The sequence below is a fragment of the Bos javanicus genome, chromosome 12, assembly GCF_032452875.1.
Source record: "Bos javanicus breed banteng chromosome 12, ARS-OSU_banteng_1.0, whole genome shotgun sequence".
NCBI lineage: Eukaryota > Metazoa > Chordata > Mammalia > Artiodactyla > Bovidae > Bos > Bos javanicus.
Window position 1 is genome coordinate 77,299,425 of NC_083879.1, and position 19,276 is coordinate 77,318,700.

General features: G+C 40.3%; 1 protein-coding gene across 5 annotated transcripts in view; it reads left to right on the forward strand.

Annotated features, from left to right (window-relative positions):
* PCCA (propionyl-CoA carboxylase subunit alpha) overlaps positions 1 to 19,276 on the forward strand; it is a 417,781-nt gene that overhangs the window by 143,956 nt on the left and 254,549 nt on the right. For all 5 annotated transcript variants that reach the window (XM_061435312.1, XM_061435309.1, XM_061435310.1 and 2 more), the window contains one exon: positions 10,609 to 10,740. In XM_061435312.1, the coding sequence (XP_061291296.1) occupies positions 10,609 to 10,740 (132 nt within the window). The remainder of the gene's footprint in view (positions 1 to 10,608; positions 10,741 to 19,276) is intronic.

Genomic DNA, 19,276 nt, shown 5'->3' on the forward strand with positions numbered 1-19,276 from the left:
TGGGTAGCCTATCCCTTCTGCAGGGGATCTTCCTGACCCAGGAATCGAACCAGGGTCTCCTGCATTGCAGGTGGATTCTTTTACCAACTGAGCTATCAGGGAAGCCCAGTACAGAATATAGAAACCTGAATTTCTAAAAGTAGAATGTTTTCCACCTGAGCTTAAAAAGTTTACCCACCCAAACACAAAGATATTTAGATATTTTTAGTTTGTTTATTTAAATGATTTCTATTAAATTAGTACTGAAAACCTCTTCTTTGCCCTAAGAACCTTTGTCAGAAACCCACATCATTTAATAAAAGGCACTTAACAGTTTTTTGAGTTGACAATAGCTGAAGAATAGAAATGGAAACCATCCCACTCACTGTCAAATATTAGAAATAGAAATTGTCCTATTGCTGTTTTGTCTACTTCCTATGCATGAAAAGCAAGGTTTTATATTCCTTAACTAGAAAACCTGACTTCTGCCAATTGTTACAGTGTGAAAAGTTACCACTATTCTATTTCCCTAACTAAATATTGTACATGGCTATGATCTGGAAGTAATAACATCACTTGAGTGCATTGGGCCAAGTATACACTTAATACAAAATATACATTAGACTGAATGAAATCCGGATACTGGTCATATCACAAGAGAAGGACACAGTTTCCTTTGGTTAAACCAAGTCATAGTGTATACAGTGTACCCTCAGTTAAATGCAGCTTGTAAGCACGTCAGTAGATTTCAGGTGATCTTGCAGTTAGCATCCCAAACAAATTGAAGAACTTTGCTGGTTTATAAGTTTATGTTGAGAATTTTAAAGAGCCTTTTCTTCCCCTTCCACTATCCACCCCCAGCAACAGTCAAGTTCCTTAATATTCTTATCCTAATGAATCACTATAAATTGGGTTCTTAATTTGCAGTGAACAGACTAGCGCTTGAAGAAAACGACTCCTACAAACATAGGGCGTGGGGGCTGATGGAACCTTCTTCCGGGTGGTTCTGCACCTCTCTCATGGACGCCCTGCAGTCAGTGTGGAGGAAAGCGAATTAGGGTTTGTATCCTGATCTTCTCGAGTGTGCGCACTGTACAGCCTGGGACTCCCAGTAAATGCTCATGCACACCTTGGACCCAATACTGGGGGTGAAGACCCGGCCGACTGGTGTTTACCCATGACCGTGAACACTACGCTATGAATGTTTTTCCCATCTCTGTGTTCACATGTTCTCCTTTTTATTTCTAATTATTGTTTTGAAAAGTACCCTGAGGGTAGGTTCAAAGCCAACTGCCCAGACAGGTTTCAACACTGATGTCATGATCTGAGAGGAGAACCCTTCCATCTTCTACACAGTAACTTGTTAGAGCCCAAGTGCCAACTTGGCTGAAATTCCTTCTTGGTACTGAATTGAGGTCTTTGGTTTTAACTTAAAAAGCTGAGTAACATTGCATCAAAATACCAGAAGTGGTCTCATTGGAAGCAAAAACTAAATAAATCAGTTTGTAGGTTGCATGTGTGACATTTGCAATATAGTATAATATACTGTGATCCAGTGTTAGTTGCTCAGTCATGTCTGACCTTTTTTGACCCTGTGGACTGTAGCCTGCCAGACTCCTCTGTCCGTGGGATTTCCCAGGCAAGAATACTGGAGTGGGTTGCTGTTTCCTTCTCCAGGGGATCTTCCCGACCCAGGGATAGAACCCGTGTTTCCTGCATTGCAGGCAGATTCTTTACCATCTGAGACACCAGGGAAGCCCCACTGTGACCAAGAATGTAATGGAACGCAGCTTCTGGCACCTGATCCACAGCGAGCAGGGTTTGCCACCGGCAGTGAAGCAGAGGCAGTGAAAGAGAGGGGAGGACGGCTGGAGGATGGGTTCTCCCCGAGGGGTTCTGGTTTCATCCCAGATGGGACAGCAGTTCGGTCCTCCTCCACTGACGGACCAGTGTTCCACTGCTCAGAGAAAGCAGTCCAAGCTCATCTGTGACTTTAGCGGTGCTCATGGCCACAGGAAGGTCTTTTTTTTCTTTGCAAAGAACTAGTCAGACGGAATTCCAAATCAACCCTCCCTCCTGTCTTCTTGTGAGCTCTTCCCGGACCTCATCCATACAGCACGATCTGTGTATTCTGGAAGCAGCGATGCTGCCAAGGCTGGATGCTGTCCGTGTCATCCCGCAAAGGTGATGCTTCTCTACTTCATCACTGTTACTTTTTACCTAGAGTGGCAGCAGTTGCTGACAGTTCATCAGGCTTCAGTTTGTACAAAATAACCATGTACTGAAGCCTTCCAGCCAGACATGAGAATGCCCCTTCCTTCCTTCCCTGCCTTTCTCTCCTTCCTTTCTTTATTCTTTTTCTTCCTTTACTTCCCTCCTTTTCTCCCTCCCTCCCTCTCTTTTTCTTCCTCTCTCTGTCTCTTTCTTTCTTTTTCTTCCTTCCTTTTTCTCTACCTCCTTCCCTCCCCCTACCTTTTTTAAAAGCCAAAAACAGGTCCCTGAAGAGGTTAGCAAGCTTGTCTGAGCAACACCTCACTTCCTGGTCCCAGTGTTGGTTTTACTCCTATAAGCTGGTGGCTACTCTGAACACATTCTCAAAATTTTTATTTTGGAAATAAAAGGCAGATACAGAAGAAAACTACACAGAACACACGTGGGCTTGCTTAAGGTGAATAATCATGTAACCATTTTATAGGTTCGGATGTCAGACATCAGCCCCAATAGTAGAGTGCCTGTCTACATGACCCATCCCAATCCCAACCTCCAGTCTCTCCCTGTACATACAAACTGCTTTGATGTTTACAGTAATCCTTTTCTGGCATTATAAAACAATCGTATTGTCCAAGTGTGCCTCCCTGGACTTTGTGATCTGTCTTGCCCATTTATTTTCAATTTTGATATGTCTTCTAAGTTTCTCTCAAGCCATAGCTTCTCCTTGCATACATTTCTCTTCCTTTATAGTTTATCTGTTGAATAAACCTTGGGCTTTTTGACCCATAAAGTGTCTCTCAGTCTTGATTTAGCTGATGGGATAATCATGGCATGTAATCATGGCACCCTTCAGTGTTTCCTGCAGGCGGGTCCCATCCCTGAATCCAGGTTGCCAGACTTAAGTTTCAGTTCCTTTAACCAAGACTGTAGGAGGCACAAGTCTTGTTAGTGGCTTTTAAGGTCTAAGCAGACTTTGATGCTTACTATTCCTTCATTAGATTGCAAAAATGGTGATATTTTAATTCTAACATCTTTTGCATTATTTAATTGGAGTATCTTTATAAAGAAGCTCTTCCCCTCATTGTTTGGTTTCCTAGTGGTGGAATTCATATAGAAAGAGCAAGATAGTGTATAATTCTTTACCCTGGTTTGTAGTTTTTGAGGTAGTAAGTTGGTTCCTTACTCGGTTAACTTCCTTCAAAGTAACCAGGTCTTTGTAAAAGTATCACTATGAAGTCATAGATTGAGACATGTTCTGTAGGTTTAAGTCTGCTGAAATTACTAGTGAAGCTCCAGTTGCCACTGTTTGGCTGGAGGGTGCCTGAGTTGGCTCCTGATCTTCTTGACTTGACTCTCATAATCTTTTATAGCTTCTCTGCCCTGATAAGATATTCTAGGCTCAAGTACTGTATTTCTTGCTCCAGGCCTTTAATCAGGTGACCTTTTTAGATGCATTGGTTTCTTTTAATGGTATTTGGAGCAATGGCACTCCACTCCAGTACTCCTGCCTGGAAAATCCCATGGATGGAGGAGCCTGGTGGGCTGCAGTCCATGGGGTCTCTGAGGGTCGGCCACGACTGAGCGACTTCACTTTCACTTTTCACTTTCATGCATTGGAGAAGGAAATGGCAACCCACTCCAGTGTTCTTGCCTGGAGAATCCCAGGGACGGGGGAGCCTGGTGGGCTGCCGTCTATGGGGTCGCACAGAGTTGGACACGACTGAAGCGAGTTAGCAGCAGCAGCAGCAGCAGCAGAGGGTAAAGCGTCTGCCTGCAATGCGGGAGACCCGGGTTCGATCCCTGGGTCGGGAAGATACCCTGGAGAAGGAAATGGCAACCCACGCCAGTACTCTTGCCTGAAAAACTCCACGGAGTGTCGCCTGAGGAGTCTGGTGGCCGACAGTCCATGGAGTCACAAAGAGTCGGACGCGACTGAGTGACTTCGCTTCACTTTCACTTTCACCTTGTGTGGCAGGCATGATCATCGCTGCTAATAGTTGTTGTTTCTAGGCTTTTTTAATTTATAGGCAAAGCAAATAAAATGTGTATTCCTAGAATTTTAGCATGTTTCATGGTACACATGTTTATTACATATACTTTATGTTATATTAACTGTTACAGTAAAAGAATATATGACATCAATATAGTTAATATGTGTGTATTTAGATATAATGCTGACCTCAACCCCAAGTAGGGTATATATAACACAAATTTAATATCTAATATAGATATAATAAATATCTCCATCAATGAAATATGGAACAGTTTTGTAATATGTGGTGATATCAAACTATAATTAAATATAGCCTGTATTTTATGTGAGATAGGAATACGAACTGTGATTGTAGGACTACTAGGTTGGTCAAAAAGTTCATCTGGGCTTTTCCATACGATGTTACAGGAAAACTTGAATGAACTTTTTGGCCGAACCAATACTTTCAACTAAAATTCATGATTATAGAACTTTTACTTAACCTCTTCTTTGTTAACTTGTATCTTTATCCTTCCATAGTTAGAATTCTGACTTTCATGGATAGAAGAAATGATATAATTAAAATACCTCCTAATTATTTGTCAGTAGTACACACACAGCAAAGGATAACAATTATAATACCAATATAAAAATTTACTGAAAAATTTAAAAAGTTTTACACATCTCCCTATTCTCCTACACTTCCAAAAATAGTTCCACTGTATTTATAATGCCAGAAAATCCAACTGTTGCACTTGCTATATTCATGTTCTCTTCTTAGCCTTCATTTAGGTTTGGTTCAGCGAGTAACTGCAGAGTTAGTCTCCAGGTTAGTCTCTCTGTAGCTGTTTTGGTTTCCTGAAGCTCATTCTCTAGTATGGGCAAGCTCATTCTCTAGTTTTGGGCTTTGTATGCCGTGTGATCTGTCGCAAGTTCTTAGTCTTATGGTGGGAGTGAGAGAGCAGCCATGCAGCGTGTAAGCTAGAGCGTGACTCTCCTCCAGTAAAACTGTCTTTCCGTTTCATGTAATTTTCACATGTCATGATATAGCACTCCTAAACTTCTTTCCCAAACAATTAGAAATGTAAACAATGTGAAATTGTCCTTAGATTGTGGGCCGGTTGCGAACAGGTCGTAGGCCAGGTTTGGCCCACAGACCGGTGTGCAAACCCTTGTTCTGTTGGATTCCTCAGAAGGCCCTGAGTTCTTGCTTGTTGTTACATTTTTCTCTGCCCTTTATACTTGGCGGTCAGTTGTGTTGGATTTAAAATCCTTGGCTCATCCTTTCTTTTCTTGAATGTCTTATTCAGTGGAGTACATTATTATATTTTGGCATGATTTATTGCTGTCAAATCTGGTGATAATTTAAACTTCTCTTTTGAACAGGTTACTTTTTTTCCTTTTTAAGTGGTCTTGCTGGAATGTATCATGGTACAATTTGCTCTGGGTCGAATTTTTCAAGTAGGCTGTGATGTTTAATAGTTAACTTTCAATTTTAAGAAAATTTGCTTGAGTTTTGGGTTTTAGAATTTTTTCTTAGTTTCTTTTTTCCCCCAAAGACTCCTCTTATTCATATGTTGGATGGTCTCTGTTTATTTTTGGTATTTGTCCTTTTATCTTGAATCTTAAATTTTTTTTTTTAAAGTTTCTTCCTTTGACTTCCTATCTCTTGTGAGGCATTATTTGTTTTCTTTATTCACTCTAATTTTCCTCTAGTTTAGTCTTGATTTCCAAAATTATTTTCTTTTGCCTTTCTAATTCTGTCTTTAGGTCTGTCACCTCATTTCTGAGCATTTCTGATTCTAATTTATGTTATTTCATGTTTTCTTATTTTAAAATGTCTTTCGGTTTGTTTTGAAATGATAAGTGACACTGATCTGCTGTGTTACCATGTCTTTCTCATGCTTTTTCCCTCCATGGATGTTATTCTAGTTCTTGTTTTTTTCTCATGAAAACTATGTATGGGATTTTACCTAGACACTTTTATTTTGCTTAGTTTTATGCGTGAAATTAGTTTTCCCATATATTGCTTTTAAGAGAGCTATATGGTTTTTAAAATGGGTGATACATGCTTAAGAAGTTCAAATATTTGACAGGGATAGCAGGAAAAGATTTATTCTGAGGTCATGAAAAGATGAATTAATCTTGTAATTTCTTTTATTCTTTTTGATGCTCATATTGTTATCAACACATTCAGTGGGTAGCCGTTTTTATATAATATGTGCTTTTGAGATAACTATGTTAATTTTTTGAAAGCTTTCTCACTGACTCAGTTTTTTTAATCTCATGTGCTAACTTCTCTGCCCAGTCAGAGAAGGCCCAGAAACTGGCCTTTTCTACGAGAAATTCGTTTTTCTTTTATTAGGAATAAAAATTAAAATCCAGAATCTAGGTACTTTAGGCAATTTGGCAGTTTTTTCATAGCTATGTCTCCTGTCTGTCTGACCCTGTTTTTACAGTTTATCCAAGTAGTAATTCTTTATGAGTCTAAACTGTATACATGAAAAAAAGAATCTGAATTCATAGTATTGCAATTTACTGTCATGGAATTTCTAAGAATGAATTATATATCATACATTCTAATTTTTACAGATGATTATTTCTGTCCTGCATCCGTAACATAAAGCCTATTGTAAATTAAATCTGTTTCCTTAACATATTGCTCAGACTCAACCCTTTTCCCCATTTTTTATCAAAATACAACCAGAACCATGAAATCACAGAATTTAGAAGATGAAAACAATGTTTTGTTTTTTTGCCATTAGGAACAGTGGTTTCAGCTTTTTGTAATTTTTTAACGTATTACTATAATGATGTGATGATGATGAAAAAAAATTCCTCTTTTTCATGACCATTATACATTTACCTGTATTTAGGTATTATGTTTGTCATTCATGGTAAATTTAAATGGTCCTTGAAAAGCCTAGTTTGAGAAGTAAATTTTATTGCTTTGTCACGTCAAACAGGTTTGCTGGTGATTAAGGAAAACGAATAAGAAAAGATACAGGGTTAACAGTGGAGTATTGAAAGCTTATTAGTGCATAAATTTTGGCCTTAAGTTCTAAATCACACAAAGGACTCTGGTCAAAAACTTAGGACTTCTGAAACATGCTTTGTCACTTTGCCATTACCATACATCTTAGCCTTGCTTTTTTGGTCAAAGAATGATGGGGGTCAGGAGCTATGATACTGCTGTCTCAATTTGCCATAATTACATTTAAAGGCTAACCCAGGGAGTACTATCAAAACATAAGAAGATAAAAAGGAAGTTAGTCCCTTGAAACATCTGTTTGAGTAGTTACTCAGCGTGCCACTGGCTTTTTTTCTTTGTGTTGAACGGCAGTAAGAATAGTCACTAAAATGCTTGATGTGCATGTTCTTTCTTGGTAATTTTGCATTTTGGGGTGAGTAATTTTCCTCAAATTAGAATGCACGAAAAAAGCCTAGTTAATCAGTGGTTCCTGGCCGTTGTTAATCAGAAGTTTTACTGTATAATCGTAATGTATTTTGGATGTTCTCATTTTATGTCATTTCTTCAGCTCTTTGTGTGGGTATTCTGATTACTTGATTACATCTGCCTGGCACAGTGGCATTTAAAACAATTTATAATAAAAATTCCTCCATCTTGGCAAGTCAAATGAGAATATGGAAAGACAGTTGACAGTTGAAACACGATCGTTTCCTCTTGAGTTAGCGTTTATTGGGTGAGGTAAAGAGAAGTGAGCATGACTGTTGCTCTAGTGCAAAGCGACTAGTTGATCCTTCCAGAGACACAGAGTATGTGGGGTGCAGTCCTTCCATCACTTCCCCTCGAGCAGAGCGGTTCAGTTTTCTATGTGCTGTCCGTTTTGGGGGTTTCACATATGATTTTCTTGCATAAGAAAATGAGTTTCTGTTAAAACTGCATAAAAGCATTCGATGGAGATGTACTTCATGAGCACCAGTTATGGCTGAGGAGATTTCCCATCTGGCATTCAGCTGTAGTGACACCGGGCTTCTCTGGTGGTTCAGATGGTAGAGAATCTGCCTGCAATGCAGGAGACTCGGGTACGATCCCTGGTTCGGGAAGATCCCCTGGAGAAGGAAATGGCAACCCACTCCAGCATTCTTGCCTGGAAAATCCCAGGGACAGAAGAGCCTGGCGGGCTACAGTCTACGGGATCGCAAAGAGTCAGACACGACTGAGTGACTGACAGTTTCGTGGTGACAGTAGTGACTGTGGGTGTTTGCATTCCTGTAGTGCATATGGGGTCCTGTGAACCTAGCTGTCTTCCTATTCTAGTGTTCTCTTTATCAGGACTTCTGGGTAAGAGGCAAGAACTAAGAGTTGTGGCACTCAGCTTCCTGTTTAACATTATTTTATTCAGTCCTTCCATCAAACTGGCAAGGTGGTTATTATCCTGTTATCCCCCTTGTCACACAAAAGAGGCTTTAAACTCAGAATCCTAAAAATTCCTCTTTCTTCTGTTTTGCTTTTGGGTCAGAGTGAGTGCCTGTGTTTTGCTTTTGGGTCAGAGTGAGTGCCTGAGTTTAAAGGCATTGGCTTTTCTGTACATTTTATCTGAGTGACTTTATCTACAATCTTTAATTTCCTCCTGTTAGATGCCTTTAAACATCCAAATCTTAGCCTAGACATATAACCTTATACATCTTATAAGGCCTTATAACCTCCAGATGTCTCTGTTTATCTCCTGAACATAGGCACTTGACTATCCCACACTTGACTGGCTCAGCCTTTGTAGAGTTGAAATTGTCATATCATCTCCCAAATATTTATCTCCTCATATATTCCCTTTGTTGATTCCCTGTTATCTTTGCATCTCCTGCTTTTAATGTTCAGTTGCTCAGTCATGTCCAACTCTCTGCGACCCCATGAACTGCAGCACACCAGGCTTCCCTGTCCTTTGCTATTATCTCCTAAAGTTTACTCAAACTCATGTCCATCGAGTCAGTGATGCCATCCAACCATCTCATCCTCTGTCATCCCCTTTTCCTCTTGCCCTCAGTCTTTCCCAGCATCAGGGTCTTTTACAGTGAGTCAGTTCTTTGCATCAGGTGGCCAAAGTGTTGGAGCTTCAGCTTCAGCATCAGTCCTTCCAATGAATATTCAGGGTTGATTTCCTTTAGAATTAACTGGTTTGATCTCCTTGCTGCCCAAGGGACTCTCCAGAGTCTTCTCTACCACCACAATTGCAAAGCATCAGTTTTTTGGTGCTCAGCTTTCTTTATGGTCCAGCTCTCACATCCACATAGGACTGTTGGGAAAACCATCGCTTTGACTACACAGATCTTTGTTGGCAAAGTGATGTCTCTGCTTTTTAATATGGTGTCTAGGTTTGTCATAGCTCTTCTTGCAAGGAGCAGACGTCTTTGGGGTGAATCCTCTTTGCCACGATGGCAGAGAGCAACCAAGCAACACACTGCAGCAGCTACTCTGGATGATATTCCCATCAGGAAAATGAAGCCAAGAGCCTTTTCAGGCTGCAGTGCCAGTAGATAGAATATGAGATGTTAATTATATGATTTATTCTTTATACTGACCGTGGCCAGAGATGGTGAGATAATCAACAGTTAGGCACCTTATTCCAGTGATGCCCTGCTTGCAATCTGATTTTTGCTTTTTCGTATCTAACCTCAATTCTCTACCCAGTGACCACATCCTTTACCTCAGCAAACCCCTTCTTTATTTCTCTAGACTGTGCTCTACAGTGGCACTAACTCCATCATACTCTGTTCTGTTCCTTATTAGTGTCCATGAGCTTTTTGTTTACTTTAATAACATTAACACAGAGAGATGGGCCTTTTGCTGGGGAACTAAATGGGATTTTAGTAGCTTTTATTGAAACTGTTAACTCTACCTGGTAAATTGCTACTGTATTCTTTATTCAGTTCTTGTAGTCACAAGGATATTAAAATTCCATACTTTAATTTGTCTCTTTCTCTGAGGTACTGGTGATCTGTTTCATGTCCCCTTGAATTAATTGATATCCTGTGATTTTTGTCTAGGTTATCCCCTCCACTTAGCTCAAAGTCTGACAGAGAGTTGGTGTTCATTGAAAATGCACTGTTCTGTGGGTCATTGAGAATACAGAGATTTGTAAGACATTTGAGAGGTGAATTTACTGTTTAGATTAGGTGGCAGAGTACTAGATACAGTTCCAACACCATAGAATTTGCTTTTCCAAAGAATACTGTTAATATCACGTAGGAGTTCTTTTAATTATTTTTCTCTGACCTGACTTTGTTTCAGGTATCTTTGCACACTTACACTATATGAAATACTGTATCATGTATTGTAACATGTTGGCTCAAATGCTTGCTTTTAAGTTGTCTATGGCCTGTGAGTAACTAGTAAGTATACATACGGGTTTTCATTATGAAACTGTGACTCCATATCAAGCACTGTGATGTTTTTGTTACAGATTTCTACTTGCTTTTCTCCACAGGCAGCAGAAGATGTCATTTTCATTGGACCTGATACACATGCTATTCAAGCCATGGGTGACAAGATTGAAAGCAAATTATTAGCTAAGAAAGCAAAGGTTAACACAATCCCTGGCTTTGATGGAGTGGTCAAGGTGAGAAACTATTTTACTCTAATCTTTCCAGTACATGTCCTGAGACCGAACATTTTGTCCAAAGTGTAAGATAAAATGCAGTTTTTGCTTTTTAAAATATTCATGTTGGATTAAAAAAAAATCCATGTTGTTTACACTTGGATTATTTTGAGTGGCACAAGTTAAAAAGAGGAAGAAGCCACTTAAGCATTGTATTTAATGAGTATTTGACTTTCATAGGAGAAAATTTGGTAATATAGAAATGTGCCGTTAGCTATATGGATTTCGTTAATTGGTGGTTTTTCTTTAATGTTTGAAACATGATGTTGCTGTGTCTTTCCGTTGAGCTCCTGTCCATATGCATAAAACATAAGTCATACACGTGTTTCTGGTGGAGAGTGGTATAGCTGTGTGTCACTGTAGATCCCAAGGACATCTCCTCAACAGCTTCTGCAGCAGCTTCTTCTAAGGAAGAACGGCAGAAGTCAGAGTGTATGTCTTCCCTCCCTCTCTACACTTCTCCCCACCATCAAGGAAAAATTAATTCATTTTTTTTCTCATGAGAAAGGAGTCTCTCTGTAGACTTTCACCTTGCGATTTGAATTAGTCTGCAAGACCTTTTCATCTCAGTGTTTCTTATTACCCTTTCTGAACTGGGCGATTCTTCATCATTGTGCTGGGTTATCTCACGCATAACAGGATTGTTGGCAAGCTGGGCCCCTGATTAGGAAGTATCCTCAACTTCTTGTCCATATTTACCTGTATTTACCTTAATACGTAATCATCCATTTTTTTTCTTCTTTCGTCTTACAATGAATAGGATATTTCCCATCCTCCATAAAGCCAGATGTCCCAGATGTCAGCTGTATCGCCCTCACGGGCGGCAGTCTTCACTGATGGTGTTTTCTCTCTTCCATGTCTTAAAACTCTCCTTGTCTTTTAGCACCCTTCCATTATCACTGCTGTTAAACGAGCTCAGTCAGTCAGAAAGGTACTGACCCCTGAGCTTAGTGAGTAGCGCGTGGTGATAAAAGAGGCCGGTGGTCCCTCACACCACGGTGCTTCCAGTTTGTGGGGAGAGAAATTGTCTTCCTCCTCTTCTGAGAGCACGGGAACCTCTTGTCGCACCAGGGCTGCCGCCTTAGTTCTCCATCCTTTCACAGCCTTAGAAGAATTGTCCTCACTTGGTGTCGTTTTCACACTTTACCCCTTAGCTGTGGTCTGCATCTTTTACAATATAAAACTGTCCTCAGTGACTGCTCTATAAAAAGTGTAAGTAGGACACGGATTTCCCCAGTTATTTTTCTGGGCACTTACACAACAACTTACACAATTTAATTTCAGAGATTAAAGATCAGGAGAACTTTACGTGCTAACATGTCATATCATACATATGTTACACTGTGTTTAGTTCAGTTCAGTTGCTCAGTTGTATCCGACTCTTTGTGACCCCATGGACTCCAGCACGCCAGGCCTGTCTGTCCATCACCAACTCCTGCAGTCTACTCAAACTCATGTCCATTGAGCCAGTGATGCCATCCAACCATCTCATCCTCTGTCGTCCCCGCCTCCTCCCACCCTCAATCTTTCCGAGCATCAGGGTCTTTTAAATGAGTCAGTTCTTTGCATCAGGTGGCCAAAGTAATGGAGTTTCAGCTACAGCATCAGTCCTTCCAATGAGTATTCAGGACTGAACTCCTTTAGGATGGACTGGTTGGATCTCCTTGCAGTCCAAGGGACTCTCAAGAGTCTTCTCCACCACTACAGTTCAAAAGCATCAATTCTTTGGTGCTCAGCTTTCTTTATAGTCCAACTGTCACATCCATACATGACTATTGGAAAAACCATAGCTTTGACTAGATGGACTTTTTTTTTTTTTTCCCAAAAGAAGTGAAGGATTTATATGAAATTCAAACTTCAGTAATGCTCACCATTTAGTATAATCTGATGCAATTTTCATACCACAAAGACAGTATGGGTAATAAAGCCAAAAATATCTACCCCTGGCCTATGACATACAACAATGCCCTTCTAAACTGTATTTTTATAGTATAATAAACTTCTAAACTATAATTTTATAGTTTTACCTATTCTTCCCCCCTTTTCTTCCATATTGGGCTTGAAAGTTAAGTAGCTCAGTCACGCCCGACTCTTTGCGACCCGTGGATTATAGCCTACCAGGCTCCTCCCTCCACGGGATTCTCCAGGCAAGAATACTGCAGTGGGTTGCCATTTCCTTCTCCATAGATGGACTTTTTAATAAGCTGTCTAGGTTGGTCATAACTTTTCTTCCAAGAAGCACGTGTCTTTTAATTTCATGGCTGCAGTCACCATCTGCAGTGATTTTGGGGCCCCAAAAAAGATATCACCTTAGAACTGCATATCTAGTTGCTACTTAGACAAGTTGACCTGATGACATTGAGACACCATAAAAGTAACAAGTTGGAAGCCCACCTCATCCTCTTCTCTCTAGCCAGGGACTGCCATTTGGTGGCTCCATGAACACCTGTTTTTGTAAATAAAATTTTATTGGAACACAGCCATGCTTTTTCCTTTCAAGTGTCTGTGACTGCTGTGCCATGATGATGGCCGAGTTGAGTAACTGTGTCAGAGATGCACAAAGCCTGGAATATTTACTAGCTGGCCTATTCAGAAAAAAGTTTGCTGACTCTTACTATAAGCTTCTCATTTTTCATTCTTTCCTGCCTGAGAAAATGCCAGCATTTCACCAGCTAGAAACTCAGGAGTTCTTGATAAATATTGCTGAAGAGAATTACTTAAATATCTTTCTGATCTATTACCTTTTTTTTTTTTTTTTTGGTCCTCACGCTAACTCCAGGTTCCAACTAACATCATATAGACTGGATTACTTCACCAACCTTCTAAGTCCTCTCCTTGTAGCCAGTCTTGGTCCCGTTCACTTACTTTTTGACACTAAAACTTGAGTGATGTTTCACATATCCTGATTTGATCATATGCTTGTGCTTAGAAACTCTTCAATGATGACTGATTTACATCCTTTGAATAGTTCTCCTGTGTTTGTCTCTTCAAACTGAAACTGTGTCAGCTTGCTCTTTGTATCGGATGAGCCAGTCTCCTGTGATATCGTTCAGATTTTTGAAACTTTTGTGCCTAGTTCTGACATGGGTGTATTGATTCTGCTTCAGTCTTTGCTCTTGATTGTCTTCTCCACATAGTTTCGGTCTTGGCTTAAACATAACATTTCTCACAGAGGCATTGCTTGACTGTATGTATTACGTTAGGTCCTCTACTATATATTTTCCCTGAATTACCCTAGTGGAGGTGATGGAATTCCAGTTGAGCTATCTCATATCCTAAAAGATGATGCTGTTCATGTACTGGACTCTATCTGCCAGCAAATTTGGAAAACTCAGCAGTGGCCACAAAACTGGAAAAAGTTAGTTTTCTTTCCAACTCCAAAGAAAGGCAATGCCACAGAATGTTCAAACTGCCGTACAATTGCAATCATTTCCAATGCTAGCAAGATTATGGTCAGAATTCTTCAAGCTAGACTTTAGCAGTATGTGAACCAAGAACTTCCAGATGTACAAGCTGGATTTCAAAATGGCAGAGGAACCAGAGATCAAATTGCCAGTACCTGCTGGATCATAGAAAAACCATGGGAATTCCAGGAAACCCTTTACTTCTGCTTCGTTGACTGTGCTAAAGCCTTTGACTGTGTGGATCACAGCAAACTATGGAAAATTCTTCAAGAGATGGGAATAACCGGTCACCTGACTTGTCTCCTGAGAAACTGTATGCAGGACAGGAAGCAACAGTTAGAACCAAACATGGAACAATGGACTGGTTCAAAATTGGGAAAGGAGTACGTCAAGGCTGTATGTTGTCTCTCTGCTTATTTAACTTATATGCAGAGTACATCATGCGAAATGCTGGACTGGATAAAGCACAGGATGGAATCAAGATTGCTGGGATAAATATCAGTAACCTCAGATATGCAGATGACACCACCCTTACGGCAGAAAGTGAAGAGGAACTAAAGAACCTCTTGATGAAGGTGAAAGAGGAGAGTGAAAAAGCTGGCCTAAAATGTAGTATTCAAAAGACTGAAATCATGGCATCTAGTCCCATCACCTCATGGCACATAGATGGGGAAAAAGTAGAAACAGTGCCAAATTTTATTTTCTTGGGCTCCAAAATCACTGTGCACAGCACAAAATGAAAAGATGTTTGCTCCTTGGAAGAAAAGCTATGACCAACCTAGACAGCATATTAAAAAGCATAGACATGACTTTGCTGACAAAGGTCTGTCTAGTCAAAGCTATGGTTTTTCCAGTGGTCACGTATGGATGTGAGAGTTGGACCATAAAGAAGGCTGAGTGCCAAAGGATTGATGCTTTCTAACAATGGTGCTAGAGAAGACCCTTAAGAGTCTCTTGGACAGCATGGAGATGAAACCAGTCCATCCTAAAGGACATCAGTCCTGAATATTCATTGGAAGGACTGATGCTGGAGCTGAAACACCAATACTTCGGCTGTCTGATGCTAAGAGCTAACTCAGTGGAAAAGAGCGAAGGTAGGAGGAGAAGGGGGCAACAGAGAATCAGCTGGTTGAATGGCATCAGTGACTCAATGGACATGAGTTTGAGTGAACTCCAGGAGATAGTGGATAGGGCAGCCTGGGGTGAAAGACAGCTTCAGACAGTGGTGTTGCTAAGAGTTGGACACAGCTTAGTGACTGAACAACAACAATCCTATACTTCATTTATCGTGTTTAAAACTGTTTACTCATCTATTCAGTAGATATTTAACATAGTACATGCTGTTTTGTGTAACATTGTTTGAAGTGCCTGGATATAGTAGGGATCAAACTAGACCAAAACCACCAAACTATTCCTGCCCTCATATAACATATGCTATAGAAGGAGAAAGACAGTACACAAAAAATAAGAAACACAGGGCAGGGAATGGGGAAAGGGCATGCTCTAGGGTAGAGTTGACTCACAATTTTAACGAGGTTTTGCGTGTCAGGTAAGGCCGTCACAGGGCATGTCATGTGATAATCAGGGAGAAAAGCAAGGTTTACTGAGTAGAAACTGTTCACAAGTGCCAAAGTAATGAGGTTAAAGAGTACTTGATGTTGAACAAGCAGTATGGAATTACATGACTGGAGCAATCAAGGGAGAGAGAAGAGGTAACAGGGGTAAGATGTGTAGCAACAGCCTCGTTTTATAGCTCCTTTTGCCCATTGTAGAGGTGGGTTGAGTATCTACTTCCGGACAGTAAGCTGCTTGCTAACAAGGGTTGTGCTGTTTTTTACTGCATCGCTTGCACATGGTGCCTGGCACAGAGTGAGTGCTGACTAAGTATTTGTTGGATGAATAGTGTTCTAGGAGATACATTTTATACACATACCATTGTATATAAATTATCTGCCATTTAGTGCCTGTTTATTAGACACACTGAAAGAGGAGAACACCTAACTAGTAAAACCAAGAGAAACAGTAAAACAGACATTAGAATTGACCCACATGTGCTGTCTCTCTAGATACTAAAATTGGCTGAAAAGACTATAAAATAAGTATGACTACTGTGTTAAAGAAATTTGGGGGAAATGTGGAGAAAATAGCTAAACATATAAAGAATTTCACCAGAGAATTTGAACCTACTAGGAAATTAAATAAATCTTCTATAAATGTAAATACTATATATGAAAATAAGAACTTTAGATATGCTTAATAGTAAGTGAAGCAGAATACAGGATTCATGTTGTAGCATGCATGAGTATTTCATCCCTGATTTTATGGATGAGTAATATTCCTTTGCATGACAATGCCACTGGGGTTTTTTTGTGGGTTTTTTTTTGGCTTGTTTTTGTTGCTGTAAGAAATGTATTGGGTTATTGTTTCTGTAGGAAATGTGTTTGTAATTGGTTAGTGGACATTTGAATTATTTTTAGTTTTTGGTGATCGTGGATATTGTTGCTGTGAACATTTGTGTGCAGGTATATTGTTGAACATCTGTTTGAAGTTCTTCTGGATATATACTCAGGAGTAGAATTGCTGAGTCATAATGAACCTTCCAGGCATTTGCGCCTTTGTGTAATCCCCTCTTCTTCAGTTTGCCTCACCTCCTTCACTCAGAGACTATGGCAAAGGGTGATGGCGTGTCACTCCCGTAATTAATTACATTATATGGCAAAGGTGATGAAATATAATTGTGTAATTGTGTTTTATCCAAAAGACTCCTTTCTGGGAGACGAGAGAACAGATTCTAGGTGTTGGCTTGATGATGAAGGCAGCCATATTGAGGAAACCCACATGGCAGTGAATGGCAAACACCTTTTGAGGATCAAAGTGAAGGTGATCTCCATTCCGAGCCAGCAGAAAGGTGGGGCCATCAGTTCCCCAGTCACAAGGAAATAAATCCTGCCAGTCCCTTGGATGATGTTGAATTTGTCCCCATTTGAGCCTCTAAGTGAAAGTGCCATCTGGCCCATACCTTGATCGCAGCCTTGAAAGACCCCAGGAAGAGCATGGTAAGTGTTTTCTTGAGTAGGGGGTCAGCTTTTGGGTTTTAGTCCTTCCTTACATTCTCATCTGAGAGAGTCTGAATGTGTTAGTTACTCAGTCGTGTACTACTCTCTGTGACTCTGTGAATTGTAGTCCCTCAGACTCTTCTGTCCTTGGAATTCTCCAGGCAAGAATACTCAACTGGGTAACCTTCTCCAGGAGGTCTTCTTGACCCAGGAATTGAACCTGGGTATCCTTCATTGCAGGCAAATTCTTTACCATCTGAGCCACCAGGAAAGCCCAGCCTTTGGGTAGTGGTTTTCTGAACCTTGATCTATTCAGCCCTAATACTTCTGCCAGTATAATTGTATGTTTATATACATAAATAAATAAATATATATATATAGAGAGAGAACAAGAAATCTGGCCTTCTTGAGATATTCAGTTTGGGCTTGGAGTCCAAATTAATTTTGCTTTGATGAGTAACAGAGTCCTCAGGAGTTCAAGGAAGAGGTCATTAGGAGAGCATTTGATCTAAAAATTCTATTTGCATTCTTTCTTATGAGTCAATGAGTCTAGTGTCTCATAGGAGAAAGGAGAAGTGAAGTTGCTCTGGTGTGTCCAGCTCTTTGCGACCCCATGGACAGTAGCCTGTCAAGCTCCTCCGTCCATGGGATTTTCCAGTCTAGAATATTGGAGTGGGTTGCCATTTCCTTCTCCAGAATGTTCCTTGAGTAAAGATTCAAAGCTGGTTACTGGCACATGGAAAATGTGACAAGTATTAGAGATACCTGTTATCTGAGTACTTTGTTGACACTCAGAGAGGGCATGTGTAACAATGGTGGGGTTAAAGTTGATAGTGTACCAGCAGTATCAGTAATTAGTAATTAGTGAAATTTCTCCTTTTGAGTTGATGGGTGAAATGGGTACTTGATTCACTTTTGAAACACTGTCTGTTACAGTTTTTTCCTTCATTTTCTTGGCTAATACCGAGCAATTGTTTACTGATTGTCACTTCTGGTTACAACGTCTGCTGGTGTCTTTATCAGAAGACTATATTAATATCTGGAATGGGAGGATCTGATTTTATCTGTAAGGGCATTAGTTTATCCTGGGCCTTATTCTGCTTTTGTTTTGAGGTTCCTTTAAAATGTATAGTATGAAATTGAAGACCTGAAAATGTGGCTGTTTTCCATCCAGTTTTTATTCATGAAATTTCCCATTTCTGGTTTAAGGCTGCTCACAAAACATGAAGAGAGAGCTGGGGTTGCAAGTGCTTCAGGATCTCCCCTTGATTCCTGTCTAAGGGCATTAAAGAGGCCATCTCTGGTGTCTCCGAGGACTTTGCTCTCTCTGCCAGCAGAACTGCACTAGAGCCCAGCGTAACTTCACAGGCAGATTTTGGTGGTAGTCTCCCAGAGACCTTGCCCATCATGTACGGTTTCTCTAAACCTCTGTTTCTATGTGGTTAGGGGTCTCAAGTCACTCTCAGGGTCTTCTTCTTCTCCCCGTTAATCCACTATTTTCTACCTGAGGCTCTTGCTAGCAGTATGAACCAGGTGATATAAACTTGGGTACCTTAGATTATACGCTCCTAGAATACTCTGTTTCTCTATAAACTTCTATTTTGTGGAGGCTTTGGGAAATCTTTGATACTGCCTCTCAGTTCAGAATGAGATCGAGGTTTACTTCAGCCATAGGGACTTGCCCTCATTTGACAGGTTTCTGGTCAGCCAGGAGAAAAGGGGAACAAGTCAGGGGAAGGAAGAACAGGGCAGGGGAGAGCGGAGGGACATAGAATAGAGAAACAGGAAGAGCAGGATAAAGACCAGTAGGTTTGAGAGAGTTGTAAGTTTTTTGTGTTTTTCATTTGGCTTTTTCTGTGCCTTTGCTGTTCTCTATGAACCTTGTCTTCCCTGTGAATTTCATAAGGAAACAGATTTGGCATTTGAATTTCTTCTGGAAGCTTCTTCATGTTGATTTAAAAAATGCAAAAACTCTAGATGTTTGAGAGTTTGCCCCCCTGTTTTTCCCTAAGGGGCATCTCAAATGAACCACTGATA